Here is a 27,335-nt window from a genome sequence, read left to right on the forward strand (position 1 = left end):
ACCCATGATGTGATCTGCTCAAGCCTGTGGACAGGTGTCCCGTAATCTTAATGTAAAATTCCAAGTAAAGGACAGGAGAAAGAAGGAAAAGAGACATGAGTTTTACTGAGTGTTACAAAACATTGTTCTCTTATACTCCCAACAATCTGGTTTAAAAGCCATTTTTATATGCAAGTTTTTAACCCTCAAAATTTTACAATTGAAATTTCCTGAGAAAGTGGCTCCAATGTGAAAAGCCATAGCTGTGAAATAAACTCTCTCTGCCCTTTGCTAGATCAGTGTCAAACCTGTAGACTCCAGTGATATGAACATATTTTTACTACCTTTAAACTCACCATAGTACTAAAAAACCAAGGCAGATTTAGGGAAATGAGAATGAAGATTTAGCCTTCCTGAAACATTTTAAAGCAATACCAAGGGCCAAGTCTGACACATTCACAGAAACCCATTCCAGAAAAATCAACCCATACACACCTGAAGAGACACACCTGAAATGAGGATGAAATTTCTGCTGAATTCTTCAGAAAACAGCAAATCTGTGAGCCAGCCCAGCCTGAGATTTCCAAAGTACTGTGTCACCTTGCTGTTATGGGCACTGTGCTACCAAAATTTTCACCACAGACTAACTGCATCAGTAGATTGCATTGATATAATTTTTTAACAAACTTCTTGATGTATGTGCTAAATACAGCCTTTAAGTGCTTATTATTTGAGGTAGCTAAAGTTTCAGACCCCAAATTCCAAATGCAGGTGCCCAGGGGTGTCTACATTATGTCCCTGCTTATTGTAGGGGGGTTGGACTAGATGACCTATAAGGTCCCTTCCAACCCAATACATTCTACAATTCTGTGACTATCATGTTAGTTTAGATCAGGTTTATGCTTTTCAATTAAATCCCTGAGTGTCACCATTTCTCACACTCCAGTCCATACCGCAGAGCAGTCTCTAAATTAGATTATTTTTCAAGGAAACTAAGGATGTACTTTAGGGATTCTAGTGGTGTTCAGTCCCCAGGAACGCAGTGGAGCCAGTCTCAAGTAAAACCTCCTAAGTACAGATAGTGCGGGCACTGGGTCACCAGCACCATCCCTTCTCATCCATGGGAATCCATCCGTCCATCCCATCCCATCCCTCCCATGAAGAGGCACTATCTTGCCTGATAGTGCATTGATTTAAACATGATAAAACCCAATCCAGAGTTATAATAAAATTTAAGAAGTACAATGAGAATCCTGTTTATCTGCTCCTCTAACAGACCTCAATGAGCTCTCTACTAACTGAATGCACAATCCCCATTTGTGAGTAATAATTTCATATTGTTTCGGACTGAATTTGTGTGTCAAATTGTTTTTAAAGGTTAAGTTTGTTTTTCCTAAAGACCTTGAATGCCAAGTAGTGTGTAGCATAAATACTGTTCAGCTTTCAAATGACATTATGAAATGTAAGAAGCACTGAGGAAACAGGAACTGCAGCTTTTTTGAGTAACCTTAAACTCAGGATCACAAGAGAATCACCAGATTAAGAGGGGTGAGCTATTTTCTGATACAGAACTAAGAATAAGGCTCCGCTTTCATTCAGAGCTGTTTGCTACTGCTCAGATTTAATCCTCTGGTCTCCTGGGAATGGACTAAGAGCAAAGATAAATGCACCTTCAGGCATCATCAGGACAGGTTTATTTCTCATGTGGGGAGAGCTGGTGACAAATCCAGCCTATAAAACAGATGATGAAAGCAGTAAAACTTGCCAGCCAGCAGGCACCACGTTTGTGCTGCTATGTAGCACTGCTGGCAGGGCAGGCTGTCCGGGAAATCTCCTCCTTCTAAGGCAATCAATATTGAGACAGAGCTGATCAATACATAGGTATTGCTGTCTGATTAAACATGTGAATTGAAACTTTTGTATTCTGATTTCTCCATCTATAATATTAAACACAAATGTATTTCAGGGTTTGGTAGTGTGGGGCTTTTTTTGGTTTTGTTTTCTGTTGTTGGTGGTGTGTACGAGGTTTTTTCCCCCTTTGCTTTTAAATTCAAAATATGAGGAGTCTTGTCTTTTCCCTGCTACTTTTCCCAGCTTCCTGCCCTTTTCAAACCTGAAACTTTTTCATATGTCTCCAGCTCTGAGAAAGTTACACACTAGCAAAGAGAAAAAAACAAGAGCTTTCACATTCATGCTTTTCTGAAACACGTATATCAGCAACTTATGTGGTTTTTTTGCTTTGTTTTGCTTAAACAAAGATAAAAATTAAACCTAAATTTTACATACAGAAAATATTTTTCTTAATGCTGCTTTCCTTCTTTTTCTTTTGGCTGGACAGCTTTAACCAGTATTATAATCACAATACATTTAGAATACTGAATTGGTGCCAAAATCTTCAAATACATGCTTTGACAATTAATTTATGTCAAAATACAGTGGAATACTAAACTTAAAGTTACCTTAGACTGTGCTAGACACGTATTTATCTCCAACTATTTCTGATGTAATTAAGCTGAAGTTATTTACATATAAGAAAGTTAAGCTGAGCTGTGTGGGAGTCAGAAGTCCCTTCAATGGGACAGTCTAAAATTGGAAAATCTCTATTGCACATTGGAATTGTCAGTTCCCACAAAACAATTTCAACCATGAAAAATGTTTACAAGCAAGAAAACAGAATGCTAGAACTTTTATCTTTTATAACTGCTATACAAAATACACTTCAAAGAGAAACATCAGGAAAGCCAACACAATCCCATGGAATGTTTCTGTTTCAAAGAAAAGATATTTTTGGGAAACATTGGCACACTTCCAACAAGCTCTCACTGCAAAACCTGAAGCATTCTTTGACAGTGATAGTAACAGATACACTTGTATCCTGATTACCTCTTTTTCTCCTCAGGGCAATGCTGTTTCATTTTATACAGAGTAAGAGAAATGACACCAAAAAGTTTAGCTCATGGAGACTCCAAGTGTATTTTCCAGTTTGGATTCTAAAGGCTGACAGGAGAGACACTGATAAAATACTGAGCAGAAAAAAAATCAGCTGACAAACTAGAAAGACCTTTTCACCCTATGAAGCTTCTAGCTGCTCTGTCCACAGGGAACAGTGAGTTTATCAAACATCAATTTATAAGAATTCCTGCAGAACGTGCTCTGGTAACGATGCCAGGCAATTCCAAAACCAGTTGTTACTCAAGGTGCTAAGTCAGAAACTTGGAAAGGAAATGGCAGGAAAATCCTTTAAAGACCATTACACGCAGGTCCCTGTATTTTCTGACACCTTTGCAGAAAGAGCTAAATATTCTCTAATTATGGCCAAACATGGTGTTCAGCTCTGCACTAATGAACCTTTAAACTGCAGACTAGAAGGGACCTCCAGTCAGTCACGGAGGTACTGCTTGCTAACAGCTTTAGTGGGCAAGATCTCTCTACAAAGGACCATCTCTCTATAGTGAAAGAAAGCGACTCTTCAAAGCAGCCCTCTGAGAAAATGTTCCACTGCATCTAATACAGACACCTAGAACTCAAAATTAACAGCCTTTTATTTTTGCAAAACCCTTGCTCAATTAAGCATCAAGTTCATTATGGAGCAGAAACTTACAATGACAGCAATGTCTCAGAATGCTTATGAGACATGAGAAAGATATGAAGTCACCTTTTTCACTGTAAAGGGAAAACTTTTACTCGTAACTTTACCTTTCTACAACATCCTCTCCATTCCAGCAAGTTGAGCTGTCTCTCATCACCAGGTCCCCATCACACAGCCTTTCTGCTATGGAGGCATAAAAGGTTCGGGATCGCTTCATGTAATTGATGAACTCTCTGTAACACAGAAAGAACACATTTGACAACAGAACAGTAACCCTATGGTTTAAGTCCCCTGTCAACTTAACCCTCCACCAAATTCAGAGTTTACAACCCTTATGGAAATAAAGTAATTCAATTTCTAGGGTATTTTTACTCCTAAGCATCATCCAGTCTTACTTAGTCCAGTGTTAATGCACATAACTACATACAACGAGTGGTTTTCACTAACTACATTAACACATCTCTCAACATTTAAAGTGTACACTCTACTGAGTCTCTTTAAACAGATTTAAAAAATAATGAGAAAATATCATCATTAAAGGAATGTGCTTTTTCCCTGTTACTGTTAAGTGAAGATTTCTCCATTTCTTGCACATGTGAGATGAATTAAGAACACTGTCAATAACTTCCTGGGTGGAAAAGACTTCCTAGAGTTAACATCCCATCACAAACCCTGCAATATGCTTTAAGTATCCCACACATACAGAGCAGAATACAGACAATACAGAAGTAATCTCCTTGAGATGTGGTGGGGCCAATTCCTGCCCATCCTCACTATCCATGTCACACTCGTAAGAGAAAGAAATTTCTCTGATCATGTCTTGCACCTCAGCTGCTAAGAGGAGGCTAAGCCTGCTGGTTTGGTGAATAACCATTACTCTTGGCCAGTACAACAGCCCACTGCTGATGGAATGGAAGTATGGAAAAATGCCTTATGAGCAAACTGCTGCCTCTTGTATAATCTGATTATATTTATAATAGACATCTAGCTGAGGTAGCCATAAAAATAAACTGTATCAAAACACGTCAACTCAGCACACAATTGAGACTATTTCAAAATAAGAATTGACCCTGTTTTCACAGCTTTAAGAGCTCTTGTTTGATTTAATGTGTTAAAGATACTGAGAACAAGACACAGGACACAAAAACTGAGCTAGAGCTATCATGGAGCCATCTGCTAGTCTCAGAAGTCCCTAAACAGCCCTACTGGGAAGACAAAGGATTCACTCTGGTTTATAATCTTTCTGCCTGGCAGGCTGGAAGGGGACATTGCACTGTGCTCAGGGACACAGCTGGAAGGAGCCTGGCACAAAAATAATCAGGATTTATTATTCTTTTAGGAGCAACAGGTGTTTTAAGCAGTATGAAAGTTCACTGCTAGGTATCTACCCTTACAAGGTTTAGGCAGTGCTCATCTCTCCCCCACAACTGTCTTTTTGATTTCTCAAAAGTGTTTAACTATCCCCTTTATCTTAAGCGTGATGAAATCCTGCTCTAGATAAATTAGTCATCATATGGTTCTAAGGAACTAATTTACCCTAACAATGCAGGGAAGCTGTAATTGTAAACAATAAAAAAAGAGAAGGCATTTGGGAGCTTATGGCAAGGGACTCTGTATTTCTCCTCTTGATCACTACCTTATGGATATGGATATGAGTACAGAGTAAAGCCAGGCCCAGACAGAAGGCCACCTACCTGAGAGAACAGGCAAAGAGTCAGTTATGAAAGGTGACTTGAATGCTAAAGATTTTACTGGTTCAAAAATGGAGTTTTCTTTGAAGGAAGAAAAGAGCACTCTTTTAAGAGTCTAAAGTTTGTCTTACTCAGCTCACCCCAAGACGCTTAAACTTTTTTCAGTAGAGTGAAACTGACATTTCAAAATGGCATCTTACAAAGGCAGAATTCTGTGTCCACCTAAATTTTAACAAGTTAAAAAAATTACTTTTTTCCTCAGTAGAAAAATAAACACACTAGGTGGAAAACCTACAGTATCTCAGTGCCCCACTGTATAAAAGCAGTAACCAAAGTATGCCTATTCCTAGATTACAGCTGAAACACCAGCTTACACTGGAGATGAGCTAAGTGAAGAGACAACAAAGTACGTCACCTTGTGTTCATTCTTACCGAGAGATTTTTTTCAAACTTCTTGATTTGTCATTCTTTGAAGCTTTCAGAGGCAGAGAACTGGAATAGGCCGGGGAAAATAAGCATCAACCAGGAGAAGTTGGGGAGTAGGGGAGAAGCAGGAATTCAGGCAAATGAGGAAAAGAAATGAGAAACAAAAGAGAAAAGTAAAAATTATTTGAAAGAAAGGCCATCAAGCACATGCATAGGATAATATAAGAAAACAAAAAAAAGAGGAAAATTGTCATGAGATTTTTCCAAAGTATAGATGCAGTTAAAAATGTTAATGCAATACTAAAAAAAAAAAATACAACTGAGATTTTTTTCTCCCAATACTTTTCAAATAAAAGCACAATTACAAATGCAGCATGCACACCAACAAGTTGACAATTCAGTGGTACTTAACTATAACTGATAGCAAATGGAAGAACTGTAAATACATCAGGCTATACAAGAAAACAATTACAGTGTAGAACAAGCACCATGGGAAGGGCGATACAAACAAGCAACATTCATTTTCTGGTGTGAGCAATTTTCTGTCTGTTAATAAATAACACAGATACAGTAATTTTTTGCTGTTCAGTTCTGGTCAGATTACACCACTGGAAAAAACCAACAACTTTGCAAAACAGGAGAGACAGGCTCTAAGGTTATATTGGAGGAAGTAATGTAGAAACAACCTTAGTAGTTATTTAGTGCAAATGTACTCACTGATAACCTGAGGTCCCTTAATTTTAACCTTAAACATTGTATTTACTACTAACATAATGATGCAATTTTCTCCTTACATGATTTGATACCACACTCTGATCATTCTTACACCTGTACTCTGATGTATAAAGTAACAGCAACAGCTGGAGTAATGCAAAGAGGCTCAAAAATACTTGCCAATCCAGTTAACTCTTACCGGAGAGAGCAAGCACCACCTCCAGCAGCTCTGAGGACAGCCATATGATGGTGCCTTTGCCATTGTACATCAAGGTTACAGCAAGTGTGGCCACAGGAGAATAAGCCTGCACTGATTCCAGGTGAGTGTCACCTGCCACCACTGAACAGTGGTTCCAACACAGCCAGTCAAAAATGGAAATGAGAATTTGTAACAGGGATAATCTGGACCTCCTGAAACTTCTGCCTTGGCCAGCCAGTAAGAACTGTATGATTAGTTTCCACAGTAAGTTAATCTCCATCTGGCATTAATAACCTGTTATGTACTTGCACTTTAATATTATAATTTTAATAAAGTCATGTGATATCTGACCCAACAGATAGTTAATTTCAAGTAAAACAGATGCCCTCAACTTAAAACATCCCCATAGAAACTCAAAATTGTTTATTTTAAGATGTATACAAGACCTGTAAGTTCACAGTATAACAATGCAATTCCAACAAAACGTAATTTCAAAGCCTGCCTTCTCCAATTAGGGACCTAATATGATGTTACATTTCTTTGTCAAACATAACATACTTGTATACAGAGATCTGTAACCAGTCTATGTTTAGTGGCTTGAAGTATTACATGCAGCAGACATGCCAAAAGGCAGGTATTCAACTTTGCTTGGAGTCCAGTCCCTGCCCAGAGTAGTACTTTGTGCTGAACTCAGCAATAACATTTCAATTTACTGATTTCAATCCTGTACATGCCATGTACAGTCCCTGTACCATCATATGGTTTCAATTTCCTTGTCATCTCTACTACATGTTATAGTAACTTCCACATTAAAAAACCACTACAGCAGCAATCCAGCCAGGTTCAGTTAATCCCTGAACATGATTGTGTAATGAAAAAAAAACAAAAGAGAGAGAGAGAAAACATTAGTAAAAAAGCTTTTTGGCTTAATCAGAGGTAAAGGTTCCCTACCAGATCATGAAACATTTATTCAGGTTCTAGATTCTTACACTATTGTCCCTCACAGCGTTGCACAACAAAAAATACGCAGGAATGGAACGCAGAAGAAAATCAAGAAAGATGGGAAATTCCCAAGAATTCATGAGAGCAAACGGAGCAGAAAAGGGTTCAACTACTGCAAGATAGGATCCAATTGCTATGTGAATTCAGAGACCATGCAGGACCCCAGTGTGCAGAAGAGTGAGGACTGCCTCCAGCCAGAATCAAAAACACACTCCCAGAAAAAAGATGTCAGGATAAGAAACACCATCTGAACAAGAGCTGCTCAAACTCCTTGGAAAAGGAGCTTGGTTTTGTAACTGGCCTTGCACTAATACCTTTACAGCAAACATACATATATAGGTGTAAGCTGTTTGGCACCAGATTTTTAAGGGCATCTCCAAGCAGTTACTAGAGAAGAGATGAGAAGCCACTTCATTGTGGCTTCTCCTACAGATGCACTAACCAGAATTACTCTTGAAGCTTGGGAATATTCTGACTCCTTAAGGGAATGAGCCACAGCTTTTCTCTTTACTTGAGGAGTGCTGGGTCATTTCTTCTTTTTCTTTCCTTATTCTAAAAGGCAGGAATCATGCTCCATATTCCCCTTGAATTAAGGAACATTTGCAGGGTTGTCTACTACAGAGACCGAAAGACTAGACCGGGTCAGGCTGATCCCCTGGGTGACCTTGTACCTAACCTGACTGACAGCTGATGTTATTGCTCTTCATTTTTAAACCGCCAGAAGGAATGGCACCAAAAAAGATTCATGTAATTACTCTCATAATCTAGACCCCCTGTAGCAGTTATCTGTCACTCTAAGTGCATTTTACACAACCCACTGTAGGAACAATTTCACCCATCCATTATAAAATTTTATTACCTAAAATTGCTTTTTATTGGTATCACATGTGATTAAATGATAGATGATGAACAACACAGTGATGTAGCTAATCACTGTGTACTTCACTCTAATTACCATTTCCCAGTCGTTTCCAAGAAGCAAAGCACAAGCCTCATGCCATGTGTTTTAAGGGAAGTTGTGGAAAATTTAAAAATATTCTCCACTTCATACTAATTATAGCATGGCTCCATTGTTCATTTTTGGTGCATAGGCTTTCCACAATACCTATCAACACTGTATTTCAATGATGTTTTATGCTAATTATTTAAGAATGCCCTTATTTTAGTTTTTTTGATAAACTAATTTTTAGTGCACTGACTAATTCTGGGAAACTGTCTCATTTACAGTATATTAAGTTTTAGCATATTTTATTTTCCATCTGCAGGTCTTACGCTATAAAAGGTCAATAACCAAATAAATCTAGATGGTTGGGAAGGGGGTGGAACAGATCCTCAGGTGAAAAAGAACTTCTGTCATGCCATTAAAGACACCAATGCGCATGTGTTAGGGGGTTATCTGTTAACAGATTGGTAATTCTGCCTTTTTGGTTGCCAAGGTGTAGGTCCCAGTGAAGTCAATGATTTATACAGAAGATAGTCTAGGGCTCTGTTTTTAAAAGTGTATTTCACTAATTGTACTATGACTATTCTTTCGATTACTACTGCTGAATTTATTAATTTCCTTAATACTCTTTTCTCTGTTTTGCATGGTAAAATTTGATTAGCTCCAAGCACTAGCACAAACTGTTGTGTTTTGGTTCTAAATTACAAAGGGGTGTAATTTCATTACCACTTGAAAAATACGGCTTGCGACTCTTACTTTCATCTTTTAAAGCAGTGTTTGTTTCATTCATGCAAGCTTAGATGAGAATTAAAACAGAAACGGATCAAAATCTCATCTTCATAACTCAAAGTCCGGGCTACGGAAATTTTAATAATGCTGTCTGTCATCCACCTATCCAACATACAGAGATACACACGGACTCCCTGGGCAGATTAGATACTGTTCTCAGAGGGAGGCGTAAGCCCAGCATAATTCCACTCCGCTAAAGTTGTTCCAGATTAACACTGGTGTTATAGAGAACAACATGTTAGCCAGAAATATGTCATTTCGATTTTATGGTCTTTCAGCTCTGATATCTACTCATGTATCAGGAGTGGGATTGCAAAGACATCCTTCCCTCCCCACTTACATTTACAGAAAACCAATCCAGGAGCTACGTAAGTGAAAGTGAAAAGAAAGACTAGGAGATCTGGGAGCAGGGATTCTCCTGCCAGGGCCAGTGGCAGAAATTCAGCTGAATAGTGTCTCAACTGGCACACAGCTGAAGAATAGAAGCCAAGATAGACATAACAAGGCTAAACAGAAATACTTCTGCTCTTGCTCTGTTACATAACAAATCAAGGTGATAGTAAGGGATTTTATTAATCCTCTCCAGTCTTGTGAAATGAGGGACTGACTTCACATCAGGGCAATCAATCTTTCCTTTTCACTCCTCCCTCCTTCCCACCTCCGCCCCTGGATAAGCTTAAGTCCTTAAAGACCTGGGGCATTATATTTTAAGTAATTTTGACTCAGCCGTTGAAATTACTCAAGACTTCGTTGAGGAAAAGCTTTCATGACTTTCATGGAAAGTTTTTGGAAATAATGAAGACTTTGGTGCTAAGTAATGACATCAAGTCTGGCCTGTAAAAAGCTTTTCTTGGAGAGATCTGCAATATAATAAGAAAAAGACTTCTGTGCAACTATCAGTGATGGCAATGGCTGGAGAGCACACATACAAGGTGACAGGATTGTGACTCTGGCTTAAACAATGTGGGTAAGGAACCATTAACACAAATTGTGATGCAGAGAGTTTCTTTGAAAGCAACTGTGGTTAAGGCTTACCTTCTTTTATTGTTCAGACTAGCATGAGCCATGACGAATGTCTGTGTTTCAGTCACTTCCTTCACTGGCACTATCTTGTCTGATGACAGGTTCCCTTCTTGTTGTTTGGGCTGTCCACACACTTTATCAACCTGTATGAAAGGAAGGGAAAGAAAAAACAGGTCTGAATGGAGAAACCAATTAACAATTACCCAAAGGTCTGCTTGTTCCTTGTGCCTCAGTGTTTACTGCAAGAGAAGATGTTTGGGTGACAGAGAGAAAGGATTCTTCTTTCCAGGGTGTGGAAACAAATCCCCTGCATAAGAATGATTATAGAATCACAGAATCATTAAGGTTGGAAGGAACCTTAAAGATCACCAAGTTCCAACCCCCCTGCTGTGAGCAGGGAACCCCACCACTAGAGCAGATTGCACAAAACCTCATCTAACGCAGCCTTAAGAACCTCCAAGGATGGGGCATCAACAACCTCCCTGGGCAACCCATTCCAGTTCCTCACCACCCTTAGAGGGAAGAATTTCTTCCTAATATCTAACCTAGATCTCCCCTCTCTCAGTTTAAAACCATTACCTCTTATCCTATCACTATCTTCTCTGATGAAAAGCCCCTCCCCAGCTTTCCTGTAGGCCCCTTTCAAGTACTGGAAGGTGCTATAAGGTCTCCCTGGAGCCTTCTCTTCTCTAGGCTGAACACCCCAACTCTCTCAGCCTGTCTTCATAGCAGAGCTGCTCCAGGCCTTTGATCATCTTGGTGGCCCTTCTCTGGACCCTCTCCAACAGGTCTGTATCTTTCTTGTGCTGAGGGCATCAGAACTGTACACAGTATTCCAGGTAATCCAGTCAGGGATTTGTCACTGGATACCTGGATTATACCACCCCCTGGAGATCAGGCTGAAACAGCGACTGATGAAACTTTTGCAAAACCAAACTTTTACTTAGTTTGAAGGTACACAGATTTTAGTGAAACATCTGCCCTGTGTATCAAGAGCAGAGCCTATCTGGTGTTTGAAGTGGCTTGTAACCAGAAGACAACTGAGTCTTCCAGCCTTTAACTAGACAATGTTCCCTTAAAACAAGGGTGAAAGAAGTCAGCATCAACTGTCAACGAAGTCTTTTCTTAGACAAAATAGAACAAAAAGAGAACTTCCAGCCCTGGGAATCATCAGTGCTTTGGATCCTGGGTTTGGAACACTTAACATCCCTCAGACATTTTCCCTCATAGCCCTTCCTGAAGCCTCTCATAGGCAATTTAACACAAGACCATAAGAAAGCAAATTTGTGTTTATCCTTTGTGCACCATAGATCAGACACTGCTCCTGCATCCTGCCAACATTTATTTGCTGTAGCAGTTTTAAGTGACAACACTAAGACAAACCTCTTCCCTTTCTAATCCACAAATAAGTAATCTGTAATGTTTTCACCTACACTTAAATCCTCAAGGAAACACAAAAAGATGACAAAGGAAATCCTACTGTGGGCATGGTACTATCAGAGACCTTAATCACACAGAATCCATCATCCCACACAGCACTGAATTTGGCATCTGTTCTTCAGTTTTCCATGATAACTAGGGTGACAGATTCTTGCTGGTCTGTGCATTTTACTGCATTTTTGAAACCCCTACTGAGTCTCAACTGCCTATGAGCTGAGTATTTCAGACCACAGACAGCTTCAAGTATTTCTCTCTGTGCCTTTGCACCACCATGTTGTGTACATCAGCCCAAGTACAGAACAACTTCGTCTAACTTAGCCCGTTTCCTTCAGGGAAAATACTGCTATGTGAAGCTGAGAATTTTTTTCTGAAAAAAATAGGTGAATCGAACATGAAAAGTTGGAAACTGTAGAGGCATGAGACTTAACATCAACTTCAGTTGTACAAGTTACAGCCTGGTCCAGTATGATAGACTGTGAAGAACCTAAAATTGTAGCAACTGAATGAGAACATACTGGATTAATCCTGTTATATCTCCAGCAGTTAGAGCAGGAGCCAGCCGCCTCACTCAACACCATGCACTGTGAATATTGTTCTGGTCTCACCAGGGATTAGCACAGCATTGTCTTAAAACACAACTTCATGAAACAAGAGTCTGTTTTAGTCCCCTCTAAACTTCTGAAAAGAATAAAACCCACAACACTCTATGCAAATAAAAATGTAACACAAAAATGTCTTTTGAACCTTTGGAGCTGAAGAGAGGGTATTAAGACAGCTGGACCACATTCCTGCACAGGATACTCTCTCTCTTGTGCCCCAGGTTTCCCAGGTCTCCTGCAGCACACAGACTCAAACTCCCAGCACAGGTTTCTGCAAAACCCATCTTAGATTACATCATGTCACTAAAGCTCATGTCTTCGAATTACACACCTTAAATCTAGTCACTAGGGATTTAAGACAGTTTCAACCAACTAACACCAGAGTGGTTTGGAAAAGTCATGTGGTTCTGGTGTACATAAGTGATGAAAAACTCCCAAGTTTTTTACTTTTTCTGTGAGAAGTTTCAAAGAGATTCAGAGTCATCATTTTTGTTATGAATCAATGGTTTAAGTATCCAAAAGAAAATACTCACTTTGCTCTTTTTTGTATTTTTGATACCACAGAAATAAAACTACTCTTTAAATTGCAGAAGCTTCAATATTTTCTATGCCAAACCTTAACTTTGGGGTTTTTCTTTTTAAGCAGTAATAACAGTTTCCTGCATATCAAACAAAACCACAGTATTTTAAGGAAAAAAATATTTCTCAGTGGAAAATTTTAACCAGTAATTTGTTAAATGAAAGAGCAAATCCTATTCCCACTTTTTTGTCATGCGGGCCTTTTAGTGCCTTTCTTCTCATTAAAACACTTAGAAACACTAGCAATGCTCCTTAATTTAAAATGCTGCCCAGACATTTTAATCTGAAGTGTGTATAACAAGATGGAAGATAAAATAACATTATTTTTAATATCAGTAGTTCTGAAATGTCTCAGCTGAGATCTGGACTGTGTTTTACTGGGAAGAATAATAAAAACGGTATGACAGTGTCTGCCAGCACCTGATACTTAAAGGAACAAAAAATGCTGGGAAACTGGTGCAGAGGCACAAAATGACTTCTCCAGGGTCACAGCAAGAGCCCATGACAGACCACAGGTAACTCTGAGTGCCACCAGGGCCCTGGCCTTGTGCAGCTTGGCACAACAGCCCAGCCCCAGCTCCCCAGGCTGGTTCCTCCTGTGCTGCTGGGCCTGGGCAGTTCCAGCAGGACTAGGCTGGTAGCTCCTCAGCCCTCTTTTCTTCCCACCCCCTTCCAGTATGAAGAGTAGTGTGAACCACCAGATGTTCTTCCTTCCCAACCTCTTCACGGCAGCAAAGATAGAGGATTTTACCAATGCACTACTTCCATGGTGTGTTCAGGTGGTTTGAAAACGTACTGCCCATGAAGGTGGTTGAGTTATCCCTATTTGACATATTTGTTTGAGATTTCAGATGAGTTAAACAGAAACTTATTATTTATTTGATTAATTTTTAAATGTGGATTAACTTTGACATCTCAATGAAATGTGTCTTTTTTCTGCAAAATAAAAGGCTGAACTTTACTAGCTAATTTTGGCAGTCACAAAGTTGATGGCAAGAGAATACTTGTGTACAGAAAACCAGCTTAAACTTCTACCTTGGACATCTATGAAACATGAGTAAATGCTGTGTAAATTAAAAAGTATGAGGCATTCGACTAAAAAAATGTTTTCTGAACCTGCAACATCTGGAATCAACTGCTACAAAATACCTTTCAGCAACAGTAAGATAAGAACATGAAGGGTTTCCCTCCCATTCTAAGGGCACCAAACTGCACTGTCCGTTTAACTCTTAGTTTATGAATCAAGATGCACCACCCAAAGGAAAAACAGCACTTGTAAAAACAGTGACTGGGATTTAAAAAATTTATTTCCTTGCATGTGTGACTTACTGCTTCCAAGTTATCTCTTAAACTGAAAGTGTAGGCTAAGTGAATTGTTCTGTAGTTTTAAACAGAAGCCAACATCCCTAAAAAACAGTATTTCTCATACCACATTATTTTCTGAATTATTAATTTTTCACAATTCTATACCCTTTTCTTTAGATTAAACCTTTTTTACTTACACACCAATGATTCTTCTTAAATGTCTGCCTTTCTAACAACCACAGCTACATTTCTACTCCTCTGAACTTTCCTTTGTAATGAAATACAGTCATCTATACAGATTCCTTGACCTCTTACTATTTGTTCTTTAAAAGAATGATGATTTACAATTATTGCAGAGGCTTAACAACATAAATAGAAAAAATCTCATCCAAAATCTTTTCAACTGTTGCAGTTAGAGCAACCTTAAACATTTTAAGTCATATTTAATATACCCAATACAATCAAACATGGGAAAAATGTCATGCCCTTCTAGATACCAAGAGAATCTTATCTCTTTAAAGCAGGAGACCTTTTTACTAGTTCAGAACAGTACTTTTCTTTGATTCTATAATAGGAAGCTTAGTATCTTAAAACACAAGATTTTTCTAGTGATTGGGCTTTGAGTTATTATTTAAAAGCTGACATTTTCCAGAGATTTCTGCACCATGCCCTCCCCTCCACCCCAATCTGTAACCCAGTTCATCTCTGCCAGAGCCCAATACCTGGGTGAACACCTCTAACAACTACAGCCCCCAGCCCAGGCCACCGATGGCTGCGCAGGAGCCAGCACAGCCATACTCTGTACCACATCAGCCACAAACACATTTCAAACCAGAATTGAAATCTGCTGGTTCCAGCTGCCAAGTTTGACTTGAGCAAAGCAAGAAACACTGAGCTACAGGTGAATCTGATGTTAATTTTCAGACACGCAGTTTCACTGTGAATTCCCATTTCCTTTGGGTCAGACATACCCCTTATCACTTGATGCCCAATGGCACAAAGACACTAACAGGTGTCATTTTCTTGCTTGTCATCCTCTGTTGGCCAAGCCATCAACTGAAGTTTATTATGCACATACAGAACCCTCTCCTTTGGAGTGGGGATGTCACCTGTTACTACAGAAGTGTTGCAAAATGCTCGTTTCCAATGGTCAAAAGATGAGTGGAAGCACATTCATTAAAGTGTGAGCCAGAACTTACTGCTCATTGCCACTGTCTATAGCTTATTGAACAAAATCTTACACTCAAGGAAGAGGTAATGGCTGAGAGAAAAAGAAGGATCACTAAAAGAGAGGAAATAACTTTTGATTTTGCTTTCTTTTAAATATTCTGCCTGATGGAATATGTTACTTATTACAAATGCAGCATTTTGCTGGTATCAAAGTTCAGCAATAAATAAACTAAATAAACCATGGCTTTATTAGTCCATTTTCCCAGAGGAAGGTGTTGTATTTCACTCAAGAGAGGAGCATTCTCCTCTCTCTGATCTTCAATCTATTGGACAGTTAATTTGAATTAACTGTTCCTCTCTGTTCAGCCTAGAGAAGAGAAGTCTCCAGGGAGACCTTATAGAGACCTTCCAGTACTTGAAAGGGGCCTGCAGGAAAGCTGGGGAGGGGCTTTTCATTGGAGAAGATAGTGATAGGACAAGGGGGAATGGTTTTAAACTGAGAGAGGGAAGATTTAGGTTAGATATTAGGAAGAGATTCTTCCCTCTAAGGGTGGTGAGGAACTGGAATGGGTTGCCCAGGGAGGTTGTTGATGCCCCATCCTTGGAGGTTCTTAAGGCCGGGTTAGATGAGGTTTTGCGCAAGCTGCTCATGGCAGGGGGGTTGGAACTTGATGATCTTTAAGGTCCCTACCAACCTTAATGATTCTGTGAATTTCCTGTAAGTCTTCTGAAAATTGGCAGTTAGAGAATTTGACTGTTACTAAATACTGGAGATTCCACTAAGGGGAGTGGCTTTATGAATTCCTCAGGGGCAGAAAAATCTGTTAGAGTTGATACTTAGACATTAAAGAATCCAGCCATGGAATTCAAATCCATAAGAAATCAGACCCTGTGTGTTATCTGCTGCATCTGGAAATACCAAACAGCTGGAATTACAGTAATATTTCTAGCTTCAGTTTTGGAATCAAGATACAAATGCGCCAGAAATAAACTACAAAGTCCTGTAAAAGAGCTCACATTCTGAGGAAATCAAAATAAACTATAGGCATATCCTGAAAAATTATAAAGAGATGGAGATACAGATATTCCTGATATTTTTATGAAACATCTGGGCTGCTGTTACTCATAGGCATATCTCACAAACTTCCTCAAACAAGTAAGTCAAGAGGAAAGCACTCTTGTCTTAACAAGAATGCAGAAGTAATGCTGGAATGCTATTTAACACAGCTGACCTGAATGAACTGATGCTGAAATCTATTTTCAGTTCCCCAACCTAACCTCATCTATTTCAGTGATCTTACATGCTTTGTTGTGCTACTTGTCTGCACCCAAAGCTGGGGAAACTCTGCCCCTGTACAAGTGCACAGGGATGAGGCATGTCAACAACCAAACTGTGAGCATGTCTTCTTCCTTCTCCATAACTGCAACAGAAAGTCCATCACAGGTTTCTCCAGAAATGGCTCAAAGGTGTAGAGATGGTAACTTTAAAGCATGTGAATGTCAGCTTACAAAACTGTTTGACAAGTTATAGTCTGAGACCCTCAAGCTTTTTCTCTGGGAACTATAGCCCCCATACAAAAAGGGGAAAAACTCTTGTGTTATGTAGTGTCTCAAAGAGCTGGAAACTGAAATCAGTAAATCCAGAAAGCTCTAATGAATTTCCTCGCTAGAAATGTGGGCTATAAACTTAAGGCAGCTATTTCAAGGTCAAGGAAGGACCAGTTACACCTCACCCATTGAACAGAGTAGCTAGAGCAATGTTTGCCCGGAACAGGAACAAATCTGTCACACTAGTACAGAACAGGCAGATACAAATCACAAAGCTGAAGTGATTCCTAGGTCTTCTGACTGGAAAACACATAACCTTACAAAAGTTCACAAATTTTACTGTTTTCCTTAAGAATATGCCTGGTTAGTGCTTCTTCTTTAATGAGCAGTAGCTAAAATGATCTCAGAGGACCTCCCCAGCTGCGTGGTAGGTTCAATCAGCTAGGGAGGTCAGCCAGTAGCATGTCTGAATTCCTTGCAACCCCATTCCAGACTCAGAAATGTAGTTTACAGGCATACATATAAAGAGGGGTGTATGGGAAGAAGTAGAAATAGTCCTGAGGATCTTCAATATTGCATAGGATGTCAACTCAGACAAGTTGGGGCAAGTTTCAAGCATACAGAATTTACAGGTGAATAATTTACATGGCTGCCATCAACCTTTTCTTACATATTTATAAGGGTCCAGCCTGAGGTATTCAAAGGCCAAGCAGTACTCCTGGATGTTGATACAAAAGGTGTTCCTTAAAGACTCTGTTAATCTATTCAACAATTCATCTTTCTTCCTTTTTAACTAAAAAGGTCTATTTTCCAGGCCCTAGCTATATTGAGAAAGGAAACTGTTCAGCAAAAGTGGAGTAGCAGTAGTATTCTGCAAAAAGCCCTGAAATTGGTTCTTAAAAAAAGAAAAGTGCTGTGTGAGGAGATTTTGAGCTTGTGTGAATGAACATTTTTGTCTTCTGTAGTTTCTGTCTGCAGGATAAGAGACATCCTTTCAGGTATCAACACTGGACACACATAATGGTCAAATTCTGCTGCAAGCTACTCAAATTAATCAAATTATTTAAGGCCTTCCCCCAAATTAAAAATGCAAATTATGAATAATGTGAATTTGGGGCCTCATTTTACAACATCTTTAAGAAAGAGTGGTTAGATAATGAGTACTAAGCCAGGCAACCGGGCACACCATGAAGCCTACATCTGAATGCATACACACAGGTTTTGTTCACAGGGATAGCAGCTGGGGGTTTCAGGAGAAACATAAAATAAGGAACTATGTTACATGAGAGCAGGTATTTCAAGAATTCCACACAGCTTATCTCTAAAAAGTTTTCACCATAAATCACAATTATGTTCTTTTCTGCTCACACTGCCTTTTAAAATTGCATACAGTGGTCAGGGTATCAGTAACTATCACTATATCAACAGCTTTAACTATTTTGTTAGGAGCTTTTAAAACATTTTTGTTCAAATTGTATATATATTTACTCAGCTGAAAGGATAAATGGTAATCATTTATAAAGCCAAAACAAAATATGAACAGCACCTGAGAGGTAATGACAGCTCCCTTCCTCCCCCCACAATACCCCCAAGATTCAGTACTAATCTCTCCTGACAGTCAGCCTTTGTTAGATGTGACATTTGTCCTTAGATATTGACAGCCTGGAAAGGTTAAGCTCCATTTTGTAATTAATTGCAATAATATAGTATGGAAAGAAAATTCCATTGGGAATCAATCCAAGTAAGTCACTTCAAAAGCTCTCAGAAAAATTAGGTAATGTTGGAAGATAACACAAGAAGAAAATCAATGAAGATATTTTTTTCAAATTTCCCTTTAATCACTTTTCAAATTAATTGCAATATGTAAAAATGGCATTGCATGTTATGTGTTTATTATTTATTCCCAATCTAATGAAAGCAATTATGAAAATATTACTGGAATTGCTTTTATCACTGTGAGCTTAAACTTAACTAAAGAAGCACTTCACAGTTTGTTCTTCAAAGGTTCAATAACCAAGTACAAAAAGTAGCAGAGAAGATCATACATCTTACAAACACACACAAAAAAAGAAAACATGTTCATATCCTTTTAGGGCTTCCCTACTCTGCAGGTGTTTTACAGACCAAACACCGAAGTGCTGCAGTTATCACTGCAGACAGAAGTCCCTAGAGCAGACCGGGTTCTCAGTGCAAGCTTCTACCTGGACAGAAGGCAGTGCCATCATCACCACACCTAGCTCCAATCCCTCTGGCACCACCCCACCTCTGCTGGCAGAACCAGATGAGGTTTCTTGGCCCTCTGCAGTCCAAGCAGTCAAGCCTCAGTAGGAAGGTTCTGCTACACTTATTAATAACAGTCGTTATTAGCTGACTCCATTTGAGACAGCTCCACCACTGACTGCAATGAGGGCAGGCAACCTCTAGGAGCAGGCACTGACAAGCAGAAGGGATCGTATTCATAATTCAGGTAGGTCACCAGCTGACACAGGCAAAAGACCACCTTTCCTTAATACTTAGGTACTTCCCTAGTTATCCTTAGTCAAAAAATGAGCATGTTGCTCTTCAGTTTGCTTTAAGTCAGATTACAGGTCACACAAGGAGCTATTAAAAAGCCGTTATTTTCCCTCAAGTTAAGTTCAGCAACATTGACCTCTACCTTACTTCTTGATGATGCTCAAGAGCTCTCTGAGACAGTATCAGGACCCTTTTCACTAGGTGTAGCTAGTTTGATCACCACCCCATCATGGTCAGTCCCACTACTTTTAGTGAGTTACAGCTTCCCGGCAGCAGAATTCACAAGATGGCCCACTGACAATATGTATCAACAGGAAGGGAGGGCTACTGAAAAAGGGAATATTTCTACCTAAACAGCATCTCCTTTTGGTATTGCCACACATTGCTAATTTGACACAGCTGGAGTCTTATGCTCCTCTATACATAATTATTGCTATCATAATTACAACAGAATTGCAGGAATGACTTTGAATAACCAGCCAAGTTAATTACAAGCACTCGTTCTTCATATATGAATAAATAAAAATTGTAATTAATTACTAGGAACCTGAGCCAGATATGATCCATGGATAACTTAGTCACAGAATTCCCTGTGCATGCAATTCAGCTTCATTTTCAAGTTTAACACACTTTCATAGGCAGGCATCACCACTCAGGAATCCTAGCAGACCTTTAGGTATATTTGTTCCAAACACAGCTTTCAACTGAAGTGTTTTGTGTCCAGTCTTTATATAATGTGCACAGAACTGTCTCTTAGTTGTTTTCATGTAGCTGGCATTATGCAGTATATCCAAAAGAAGGCAATGAACAGCAACACAGAACAAGATTAATTTTTGCTTACTCTCTGACTTACACTGTTTTTGTGTCTGTAAAATACTACATTAATTAGCTATCTAATTTTGCAAACAGACTACATCACTCTCCGTGCTACAGGTTCTTAGATAATTTGAAATGTTTCTTAAAACCACTGTGTATTTTGTGTGGGTCGCTCTCCCTCTGCAGGGTGCTTGAAAGGAGGGTTGCATAAGCTGGGGACATGCCCTCGGGTAGTGAAGGGAAAGGCAGAATGTGCACACACAAGGGACCTTAGGCTCTCAGGCTTGACAGCTTCTAGCCAAAATCTCCCATTTCTGTGCTGCTTCCATTACTTTAAACCGACACTTGAGTATGTTCAGGAGGATATTTCCATGAAGACAGCATCCCTGTTAGGCTGGCTAACACTGCAAATTTGGTCCAGACTTTAAGAAAGAAGAAGAATCATGCATATCCTACATATTTAGGAGCACTGATATTCCTATCCTGAAAACATTTGCCAAAAATGGCAATCAAGATCAGGAAAAAAAAAACATTTTCAGCAGAATTTTTAAATCCTTAAGAGAGTTTTGTTTTTCTATTCATCATTACTACAAGCATTTAGTTGGGTAGGAGAAATGCCTGAACTTTCTCTTCCAAAAGACATTATGAAACTGAACACAAATATGGAGACATAAGGCCACTATATTTTCACACTGTCATATTAGCCGAAATAATACTGTAAGTTTATGCAATCAGTAAATAACCATGTCAATACCAATGTCAAGACCTCCAGAGACGGTCAGAATGACCTTCCTACTTTGTGTGAGACAGGAATATAATAATTAGAAAAGACTAGCAAACACATTCAATTTTTTTTTTATGAGATATACCATTACAATTACCATTTTTTGACAGTTGCTGTCAAAACCAATATGTTTTTCCTGTTCGTTTTTTTTGTCTGAACAAAAGTAAGTAATTCCAATTGACACTGAAGACTTGAGTAACTATTCAAGCCCTTTAGCAACAGTATGTAGCACAATTATCAGGGGCAAGGGTAGCTGCCCTTGTTTAAAATATTTAGAAGACATTTTTCACATTGAGACAAGCACTTTACACTTACAAGCAAATTCTAAGACTTCTGTCTCCTAAAGAAAACACTGCTAATGCAGTACTGAAGCGTTGCTTATACTGGAGACCAAAACAGCTGGGTTTTCACTTTACCTCAGACAGATACTAGGAGTTTTACCATCAAAGAGGACTGGGACCCGGCACGGAGTGCAAAACCTCTATTGGTTCTGGGGGCCTGACTCATCACATCTTTTGGAACAGGCTTCACTGGCATCAAAAAGCTTTTGGCTTCTAACCATGTGTGGCAGGCAGACTCCAACTTTGCATACTTGGTTAAAGGAAGAATGCTTTGGGGATTTACTACAGTGATTGATTAATGTGGATCTATTTAGGGCTATTAAACCATAAATGCCATTTCACTAGTTAAGCATTTCTGCATTTAAAACTAGGCAAAGATACTAAATCTGCAAGTTTAAGTCCAAACTGCAGATGAGACCTTTAACATAGTACCTTTGAATTTCATCAAGACAGGGATCATTCTAGCAAGACACGAAGCACAACTTATTTACTACTATAAACATGCTGTTTTCAACTTAAGAGTCAAGGGCTATTTGATAAAAGAAACAGTCTCAAGAAAGCACTCTCTTAAATCACCTGCTCTCTGCAGAATTTGTTTTGACTATGCTCAGAGTGCTAGAATGGTATCATTATGGCAATTTGGTGTTAGCAATGAGGAACAGTATGAAAACTGAACTGAAAACAAGGAATAAAGATGCTTAAAACAGATTCAAGACCATGACTCTTCATTTACGGCTGTCAGGCCTTTTTCATTCCAAACTTCATTTCTGATGAAGACCTTGTTAAAATAAAAGCAACAGAAGGATCCACTTTCAACAATTATATCTAGCCAAGAATCCTGCCATTTTCTCTTAGTCTAGAAACCATTTCCTCACAGATGGCACACTGAAATTTCCAAGGTCCATTCATGTACTTGTCTGACACATTTCTGATTAAGTTCTGCAACAAGAGCAAAAACCACCAGCCTTTCTTTTGGTTTGAACTTTCTCAAACCTTGTATAAAATCTCAGAGAGATAATCCTAGGAAATATAAAGGAAATCAGGATGGTTTTGAGCTGGAGGGTAGCAAAAACTTGACATTTTGACTTTTGAAAACACATGATAATCCAAAATAAGTCTTTTTACAATGATAAATCTTACTCAAGGGTTGACAAGCAGGGACATCAGGCCTAGTCAACAGCAAGTTCCACAGTCACTTCAATAAACTGTGACTGTGTCCATTTAACAAACACTAATCGCCTTTTGCTGGTAACTGACTGCATGTGAGTTACCAGCTTTGACAACGTGCTGAACTAGTGCTAGCAATGCTGTCAAAAATCAATCCTGCTTTACCAGCCACACAGTAAAGCAGCACATTCTGTATCATAAAGCATAAAAAGCAGCACAGCAAATGTGTGGAGCTGTAAAGCCCACAAAGTATATGTATAAAGCTAATAGAAAATAGGAATTCAGGACCTGAATTTGTATTGAAAATATGTCCCAAAAGAGCATAGTGTTCAGGTCTCAAAAATTTTTAACTGAGCCAGCAACATGCCTGGGAGGCAAAGGGTAATGGCACCTTGGACTGCATTAGGATGAATGGTGATTTTCACTTCTAATCAGCACTGGAAGGCCCCACCTGGAATACTGTGCCCAGCTCTGGGCACTAGGTGACCCTGTTTGAGCAGGGGCGCTGGACTTGATGACCTGCCAAGGTCCCTCCCAAACTCAACCAATCTGTCATTTTAAGAATACACATTTTATTTCTTTTGTGACTTCTGAACTGTCACCTAAGGGTAAACAACACCCTCCTCCTACCCAAAAGACACTTATGAATAGGGAATTTAAAATTTTGGATGTCCCTGCTGGACAGGTGGATCCCCAATCACAGCACAAGAAATCTCAGAACCATGCAAGCACACAAAATAAGAGAAAAAAACAGATTCATAAATTAATAGAAAACTCTACACTTTCTCCAGTGTTTGAGTACTCTACTGAAGACTAGTCTCACACCTGTTGAAGTCAACAATCAAAGACAAAGATTCAGTGCTTTTGTTTGCTACCTCTAAAAGGCACACTAGGATTCCCTGCCTTACTGGACACTGGAGAGCTGAAGCCACTGTATAATGCTGAAATACCAGATAAAAACTGGCAGCAAGACAAATATCAAAACTAATGGGCAATTTGGTGCAGTCAAATTGCTAACATCCAACACACCTTCTAAGCACTTCAAAAGAAAAAGAAATTTGAATTTTAGGAGGGAAAATAACCAAGTTAAATTCAGATAGCTCATGAACAACGGTTCAAAAAATCAAAATGAAACAAAACACTATCAAAAAGCACAGTGAAAGTTCCCCATCAAAACTTGCCTATCTACTTGCACACTGATACTATAATATTGCATTCATAGGGAATTACATGCTTGATAAGACTATTATGCTTCTGGAAAATATTCTCCTCCCTTCTAGCTACACTGATTTATCAATACTGCAACTTTCCCATCTTAGAGTCCTCACCTCACAGAAGGCACTAACTTTTTATCCCTGTTTTTCAGACAAGGAGGCTAAGGCAGAGAGAGTAACAAATCTGAGAAAAACACACAGAACAGGATTGGAACTGAACAACTCCCGACAACCAATTTAGTCCTCTGACAATTAAACCACACCGAGTTCAAAAGCTCTGGCAAAATGCCTGCATGATTAGATACTTGCCTTCCCTACCCAAAACTTGTGGATTTGCAGAATTGGGCTACAAATCTCAATGGAGCATGGTCTCACAAACATCCTAGTGGATCCAAGGCTGCCTCTGCAGACCCAAATGTTCAGACAATCCAGGCATGATGCACTCAGTTAATGTTCAAGACCACCCAGCAGCCCAGCATAGCAACAAGAGTTGGCAATCATCAATGCAACCCAACTTATTGTTTAAGGCTGTAATTAAACTGCCCTGAATATATAAACTTGTTTCTCTCAATCATTATCTTACTTGCCTAAAACAGGAACTGGGAGCAGTTGATTTGAGCTATGAAGTCTGTGCTCATATGCTTTTCAAAACATGTACCAGAGTTTTTAATTAATAATATGCATTTCTCTAGTTCCTTCAGTCCACAAGAGAAGAGTTTAATTTCCCTTTTTCTCCAGCCACAAGAAAGCACTAATGGCTCAAATCAAAGCTAAATTTAGCCACTAGTCCTTTCAACGCATGTACCAAGAGACATTGCCCTCAAAATGCATGCCCACAACAATGTAAAAACAAAGGAAAAACTAAATTACTGTTTAGGTTGCTTAGTTTGTATCCTACACAGCTCAGCTTTCTTCCTTTGACCTCTTTATTTAAAAATGCCAATTCTGGGCTATCTTCTCCCAAATTTAGCTAATAAATCAGCCAAAAGCTCAGCTTTCACCATCTCCTGGTCTATGTTTCATTTAGGAGCAAGTTCTTGAAGCAAGAGCTTGGCAAACCAGTGAGGATAAAAGCAATAACCTGGTTGCAGGAAAACAACCAAAGCTAGGGTATATATATATGCCCCAAGATAATTCCATTACCACAGAAAGAATCTATCATAGTTACAATTTCATCTGCAATTTCAGACTCTTCCAAGGCACCATGACTAGATATCAGCCAGTAGCTTACTTACAAAATCTTGTCACCTCTCAGCAACAAGGAAGAGCAAAAAAATATTAATAACAAAAATATTTCCCATTTATTTTCTTCTGGAGACTTTCTACTCCAAAACATGAGTAGAATTTCACATTTAACACAAATAGTTTCACTAATGTCAACTCATCACATTATTTGGGGCCACATTTGGCCTGGTTTTGAGCTAATCGGAACTGAATATTAAAATACAATGAAAGCACCTTGAGTGTCCCGTAAACATTATCATTTTCATTATACAGGATAAACAGAATAAGAACCAGACTGTAGCAAACAGCTGACTATAAGTGCTTCATCCACAGTTTATAAAATCAATGTCAGCTATCAACAGTAGTAAGCAAATTGTGATAAAAGCAGACTGCAAGAAGAGTATGAAACCTAGCTTATTTCTCATAGACAAGAACAGACATGACAAAACCTGTTAAGATAATAGGACAGAGAAAGAGGAATGAACAAACACAGAGAAAGAACTTTTCCTAGATGTTTAAGTGAACCCTGAAGCCTAAATCCTAGATGTCTTGGGTTGAGATTCTTTATTGTAAGAAATCTAACTTGGGATGGGAGGGCAATTTTTTACTGCTTTTACCTAAAGATGGCTATATGGGCAGTGCTACTCTGAACTACATTACAGCACAGAATATTTGATGAGAAACACAGTGTGACTTGAGTCCTTGCTGATGAGGTAAAGCACCAGAAGAGGACACGTGGTCTGCAGCGTACAACAATCTCCCAGGAAAAAACTGACACAAAAGCCTTCTCTCATTTATATCACAGCCTTTCTATTGCTTTGATCAGCGCCTATATAGACCTATATATACAACTTCAGTATGACAAAACTTTCTAGAAAAGCCATAGCATGAATGGGAATTGGGACCAAAATCCCATCTTTTCATAACCATTAAAAAAAAAATAAATTAAAACCTCTGCAACTTAATAAAACACATGGGAGGTTAAAAAGTAAAACTGGCTTGTTTCTAAAATAGGTCTTAATATAGTGTGCCTGCAATAATGAAAAAGGGTAAATGAAAAACATGCAGATTCCTGTTATTCTTTGAGTTAGACCATGCCCTTGGGTAGTATACGAAACCCTAGAAATGCAAAATATGAAAGTAATAAACATACAATTGCTCTGAACTTGATAATGATCTCTGTGAAACAAAATCTGAGGATTTTTGATGGCTTTGATGATTCTGAACATGGAATTAAGCTGAATGTATCTTAAATTAAACCTAAAATAAAAACAGCTGCTGGAAAACATGCATGACCAAATTCTTCATCTGAACATGTGCTGCTTTTGGCTATTTTCTTTTAGATTTTAGAACTTTACTGGCATTCTGTATATTCGGCTCCAGTATGAAGCAAAGTACAGTAGCTACTGTTGGCATTCATTTAAGCCAACCTAATTTTATAGATGTTTGTCTAACAACTCATAACCACTGCTGTTGCCATCAGTGAAGGATTATACCACCAAATAAATTTATTCACTGTCGTAGCTGCAATTCTATGTGCAATGGGGCCTAAGAGATAGAGTCATCTTTTAGGTTCATGAAGTTCATCCCATTCCTCTGCTGGCAAACCTTATCAAATGGAAAAAAATAAAGACTGCTAATTAATTTTCCAAAGAGATAATTCTAAGAACAAACAAGATGGATTCCTAGCCAGAATTTTCTTATTTGAAAAATACTTATTTCACTAAAAAGGATTTTTGACTGCTTGAGAAACAGAGGAACAACATGGGAAAAAGACACAGGACAAGGAATTACTTGGTTTGCTGATACATATAGAAAAGACTATCTCATCATGCTAAGCCAGAGGGCAAACTTAACAAGATGTACAGAATATACTTCCACCATGATTGAATTACCAAACAAAAGATATCCATGTCACAGTGGAAATGCCCTAATTAAATAAACTTTGAAATACCATTTATTTGGTAATCTGGCCTCCTATTCTCAATTCCCTAAGATTCAGTGGAAATTCAAGAGGGATACAAAACAGTGCATTCTGCAGCACTCTGAATTGAAAAAGCTTTTGTACTCATGATGTTTTTGTAAATACTAAAAAACTGTAAACCATGTATATGTGTAGCTCCTTTTGTACTTGGTAGGATGACAGCAAAAATATATGTAAGCAATTCATTTCATGGTGCACATCTAAGATCAGTTGTCTGCCCTGAAATCACCTAGTTTTAAAACTTGGAGGTCTTAGAAAAATGTTGTAGGTCATTAAAATAAGTCCTAAAACACGC

At 38.7% G+C, this 27,335-nt stretch overlaps 1 protein-coding gene across 1 annotated transcript in view; it reads right to left on the minus strand.

Moving 5' to 3' along the window:
- Nucleotides 1–27,335, minus strand: part of LOC127387877 (glypican-5-like) — a 349,409-nt gene that overhangs the window by 227,326 nt on the left and 94,748 nt on the right. The window contains exons 4-6 of the mRNA XM_051626736.1: nt 10,368–10,498; nt 5,692–5,751; nt 3,676–3,801 (exon numbers count right to left, since the gene is read on the minus strand). Coding sequence (XP_051482696.1) covers nt 3,676–3,801; nt 5,692–5,751; nt 10,368–10,498 — 317 coding nt within the window. The remainder of the gene's footprint in view (nt 1–3,675; nt 3,802–5,691; nt 5,752–10,367; nt 10,499–27,335) is intronic.

The sequence above is a fragment of the Apus apus genome, chromosome 8 (genome assembly GCF_020740795.1).
Source record: "Apus apus isolate bApuApu2 chromosome 8, bApuApu2.pri.cur, whole genome shotgun sequence".
In the NCBI taxonomy this organism is placed as follows: Eukaryota; Metazoa; Chordata; class Aves; order Apodiformes; family Apodidae; genus Apus; species Apus apus.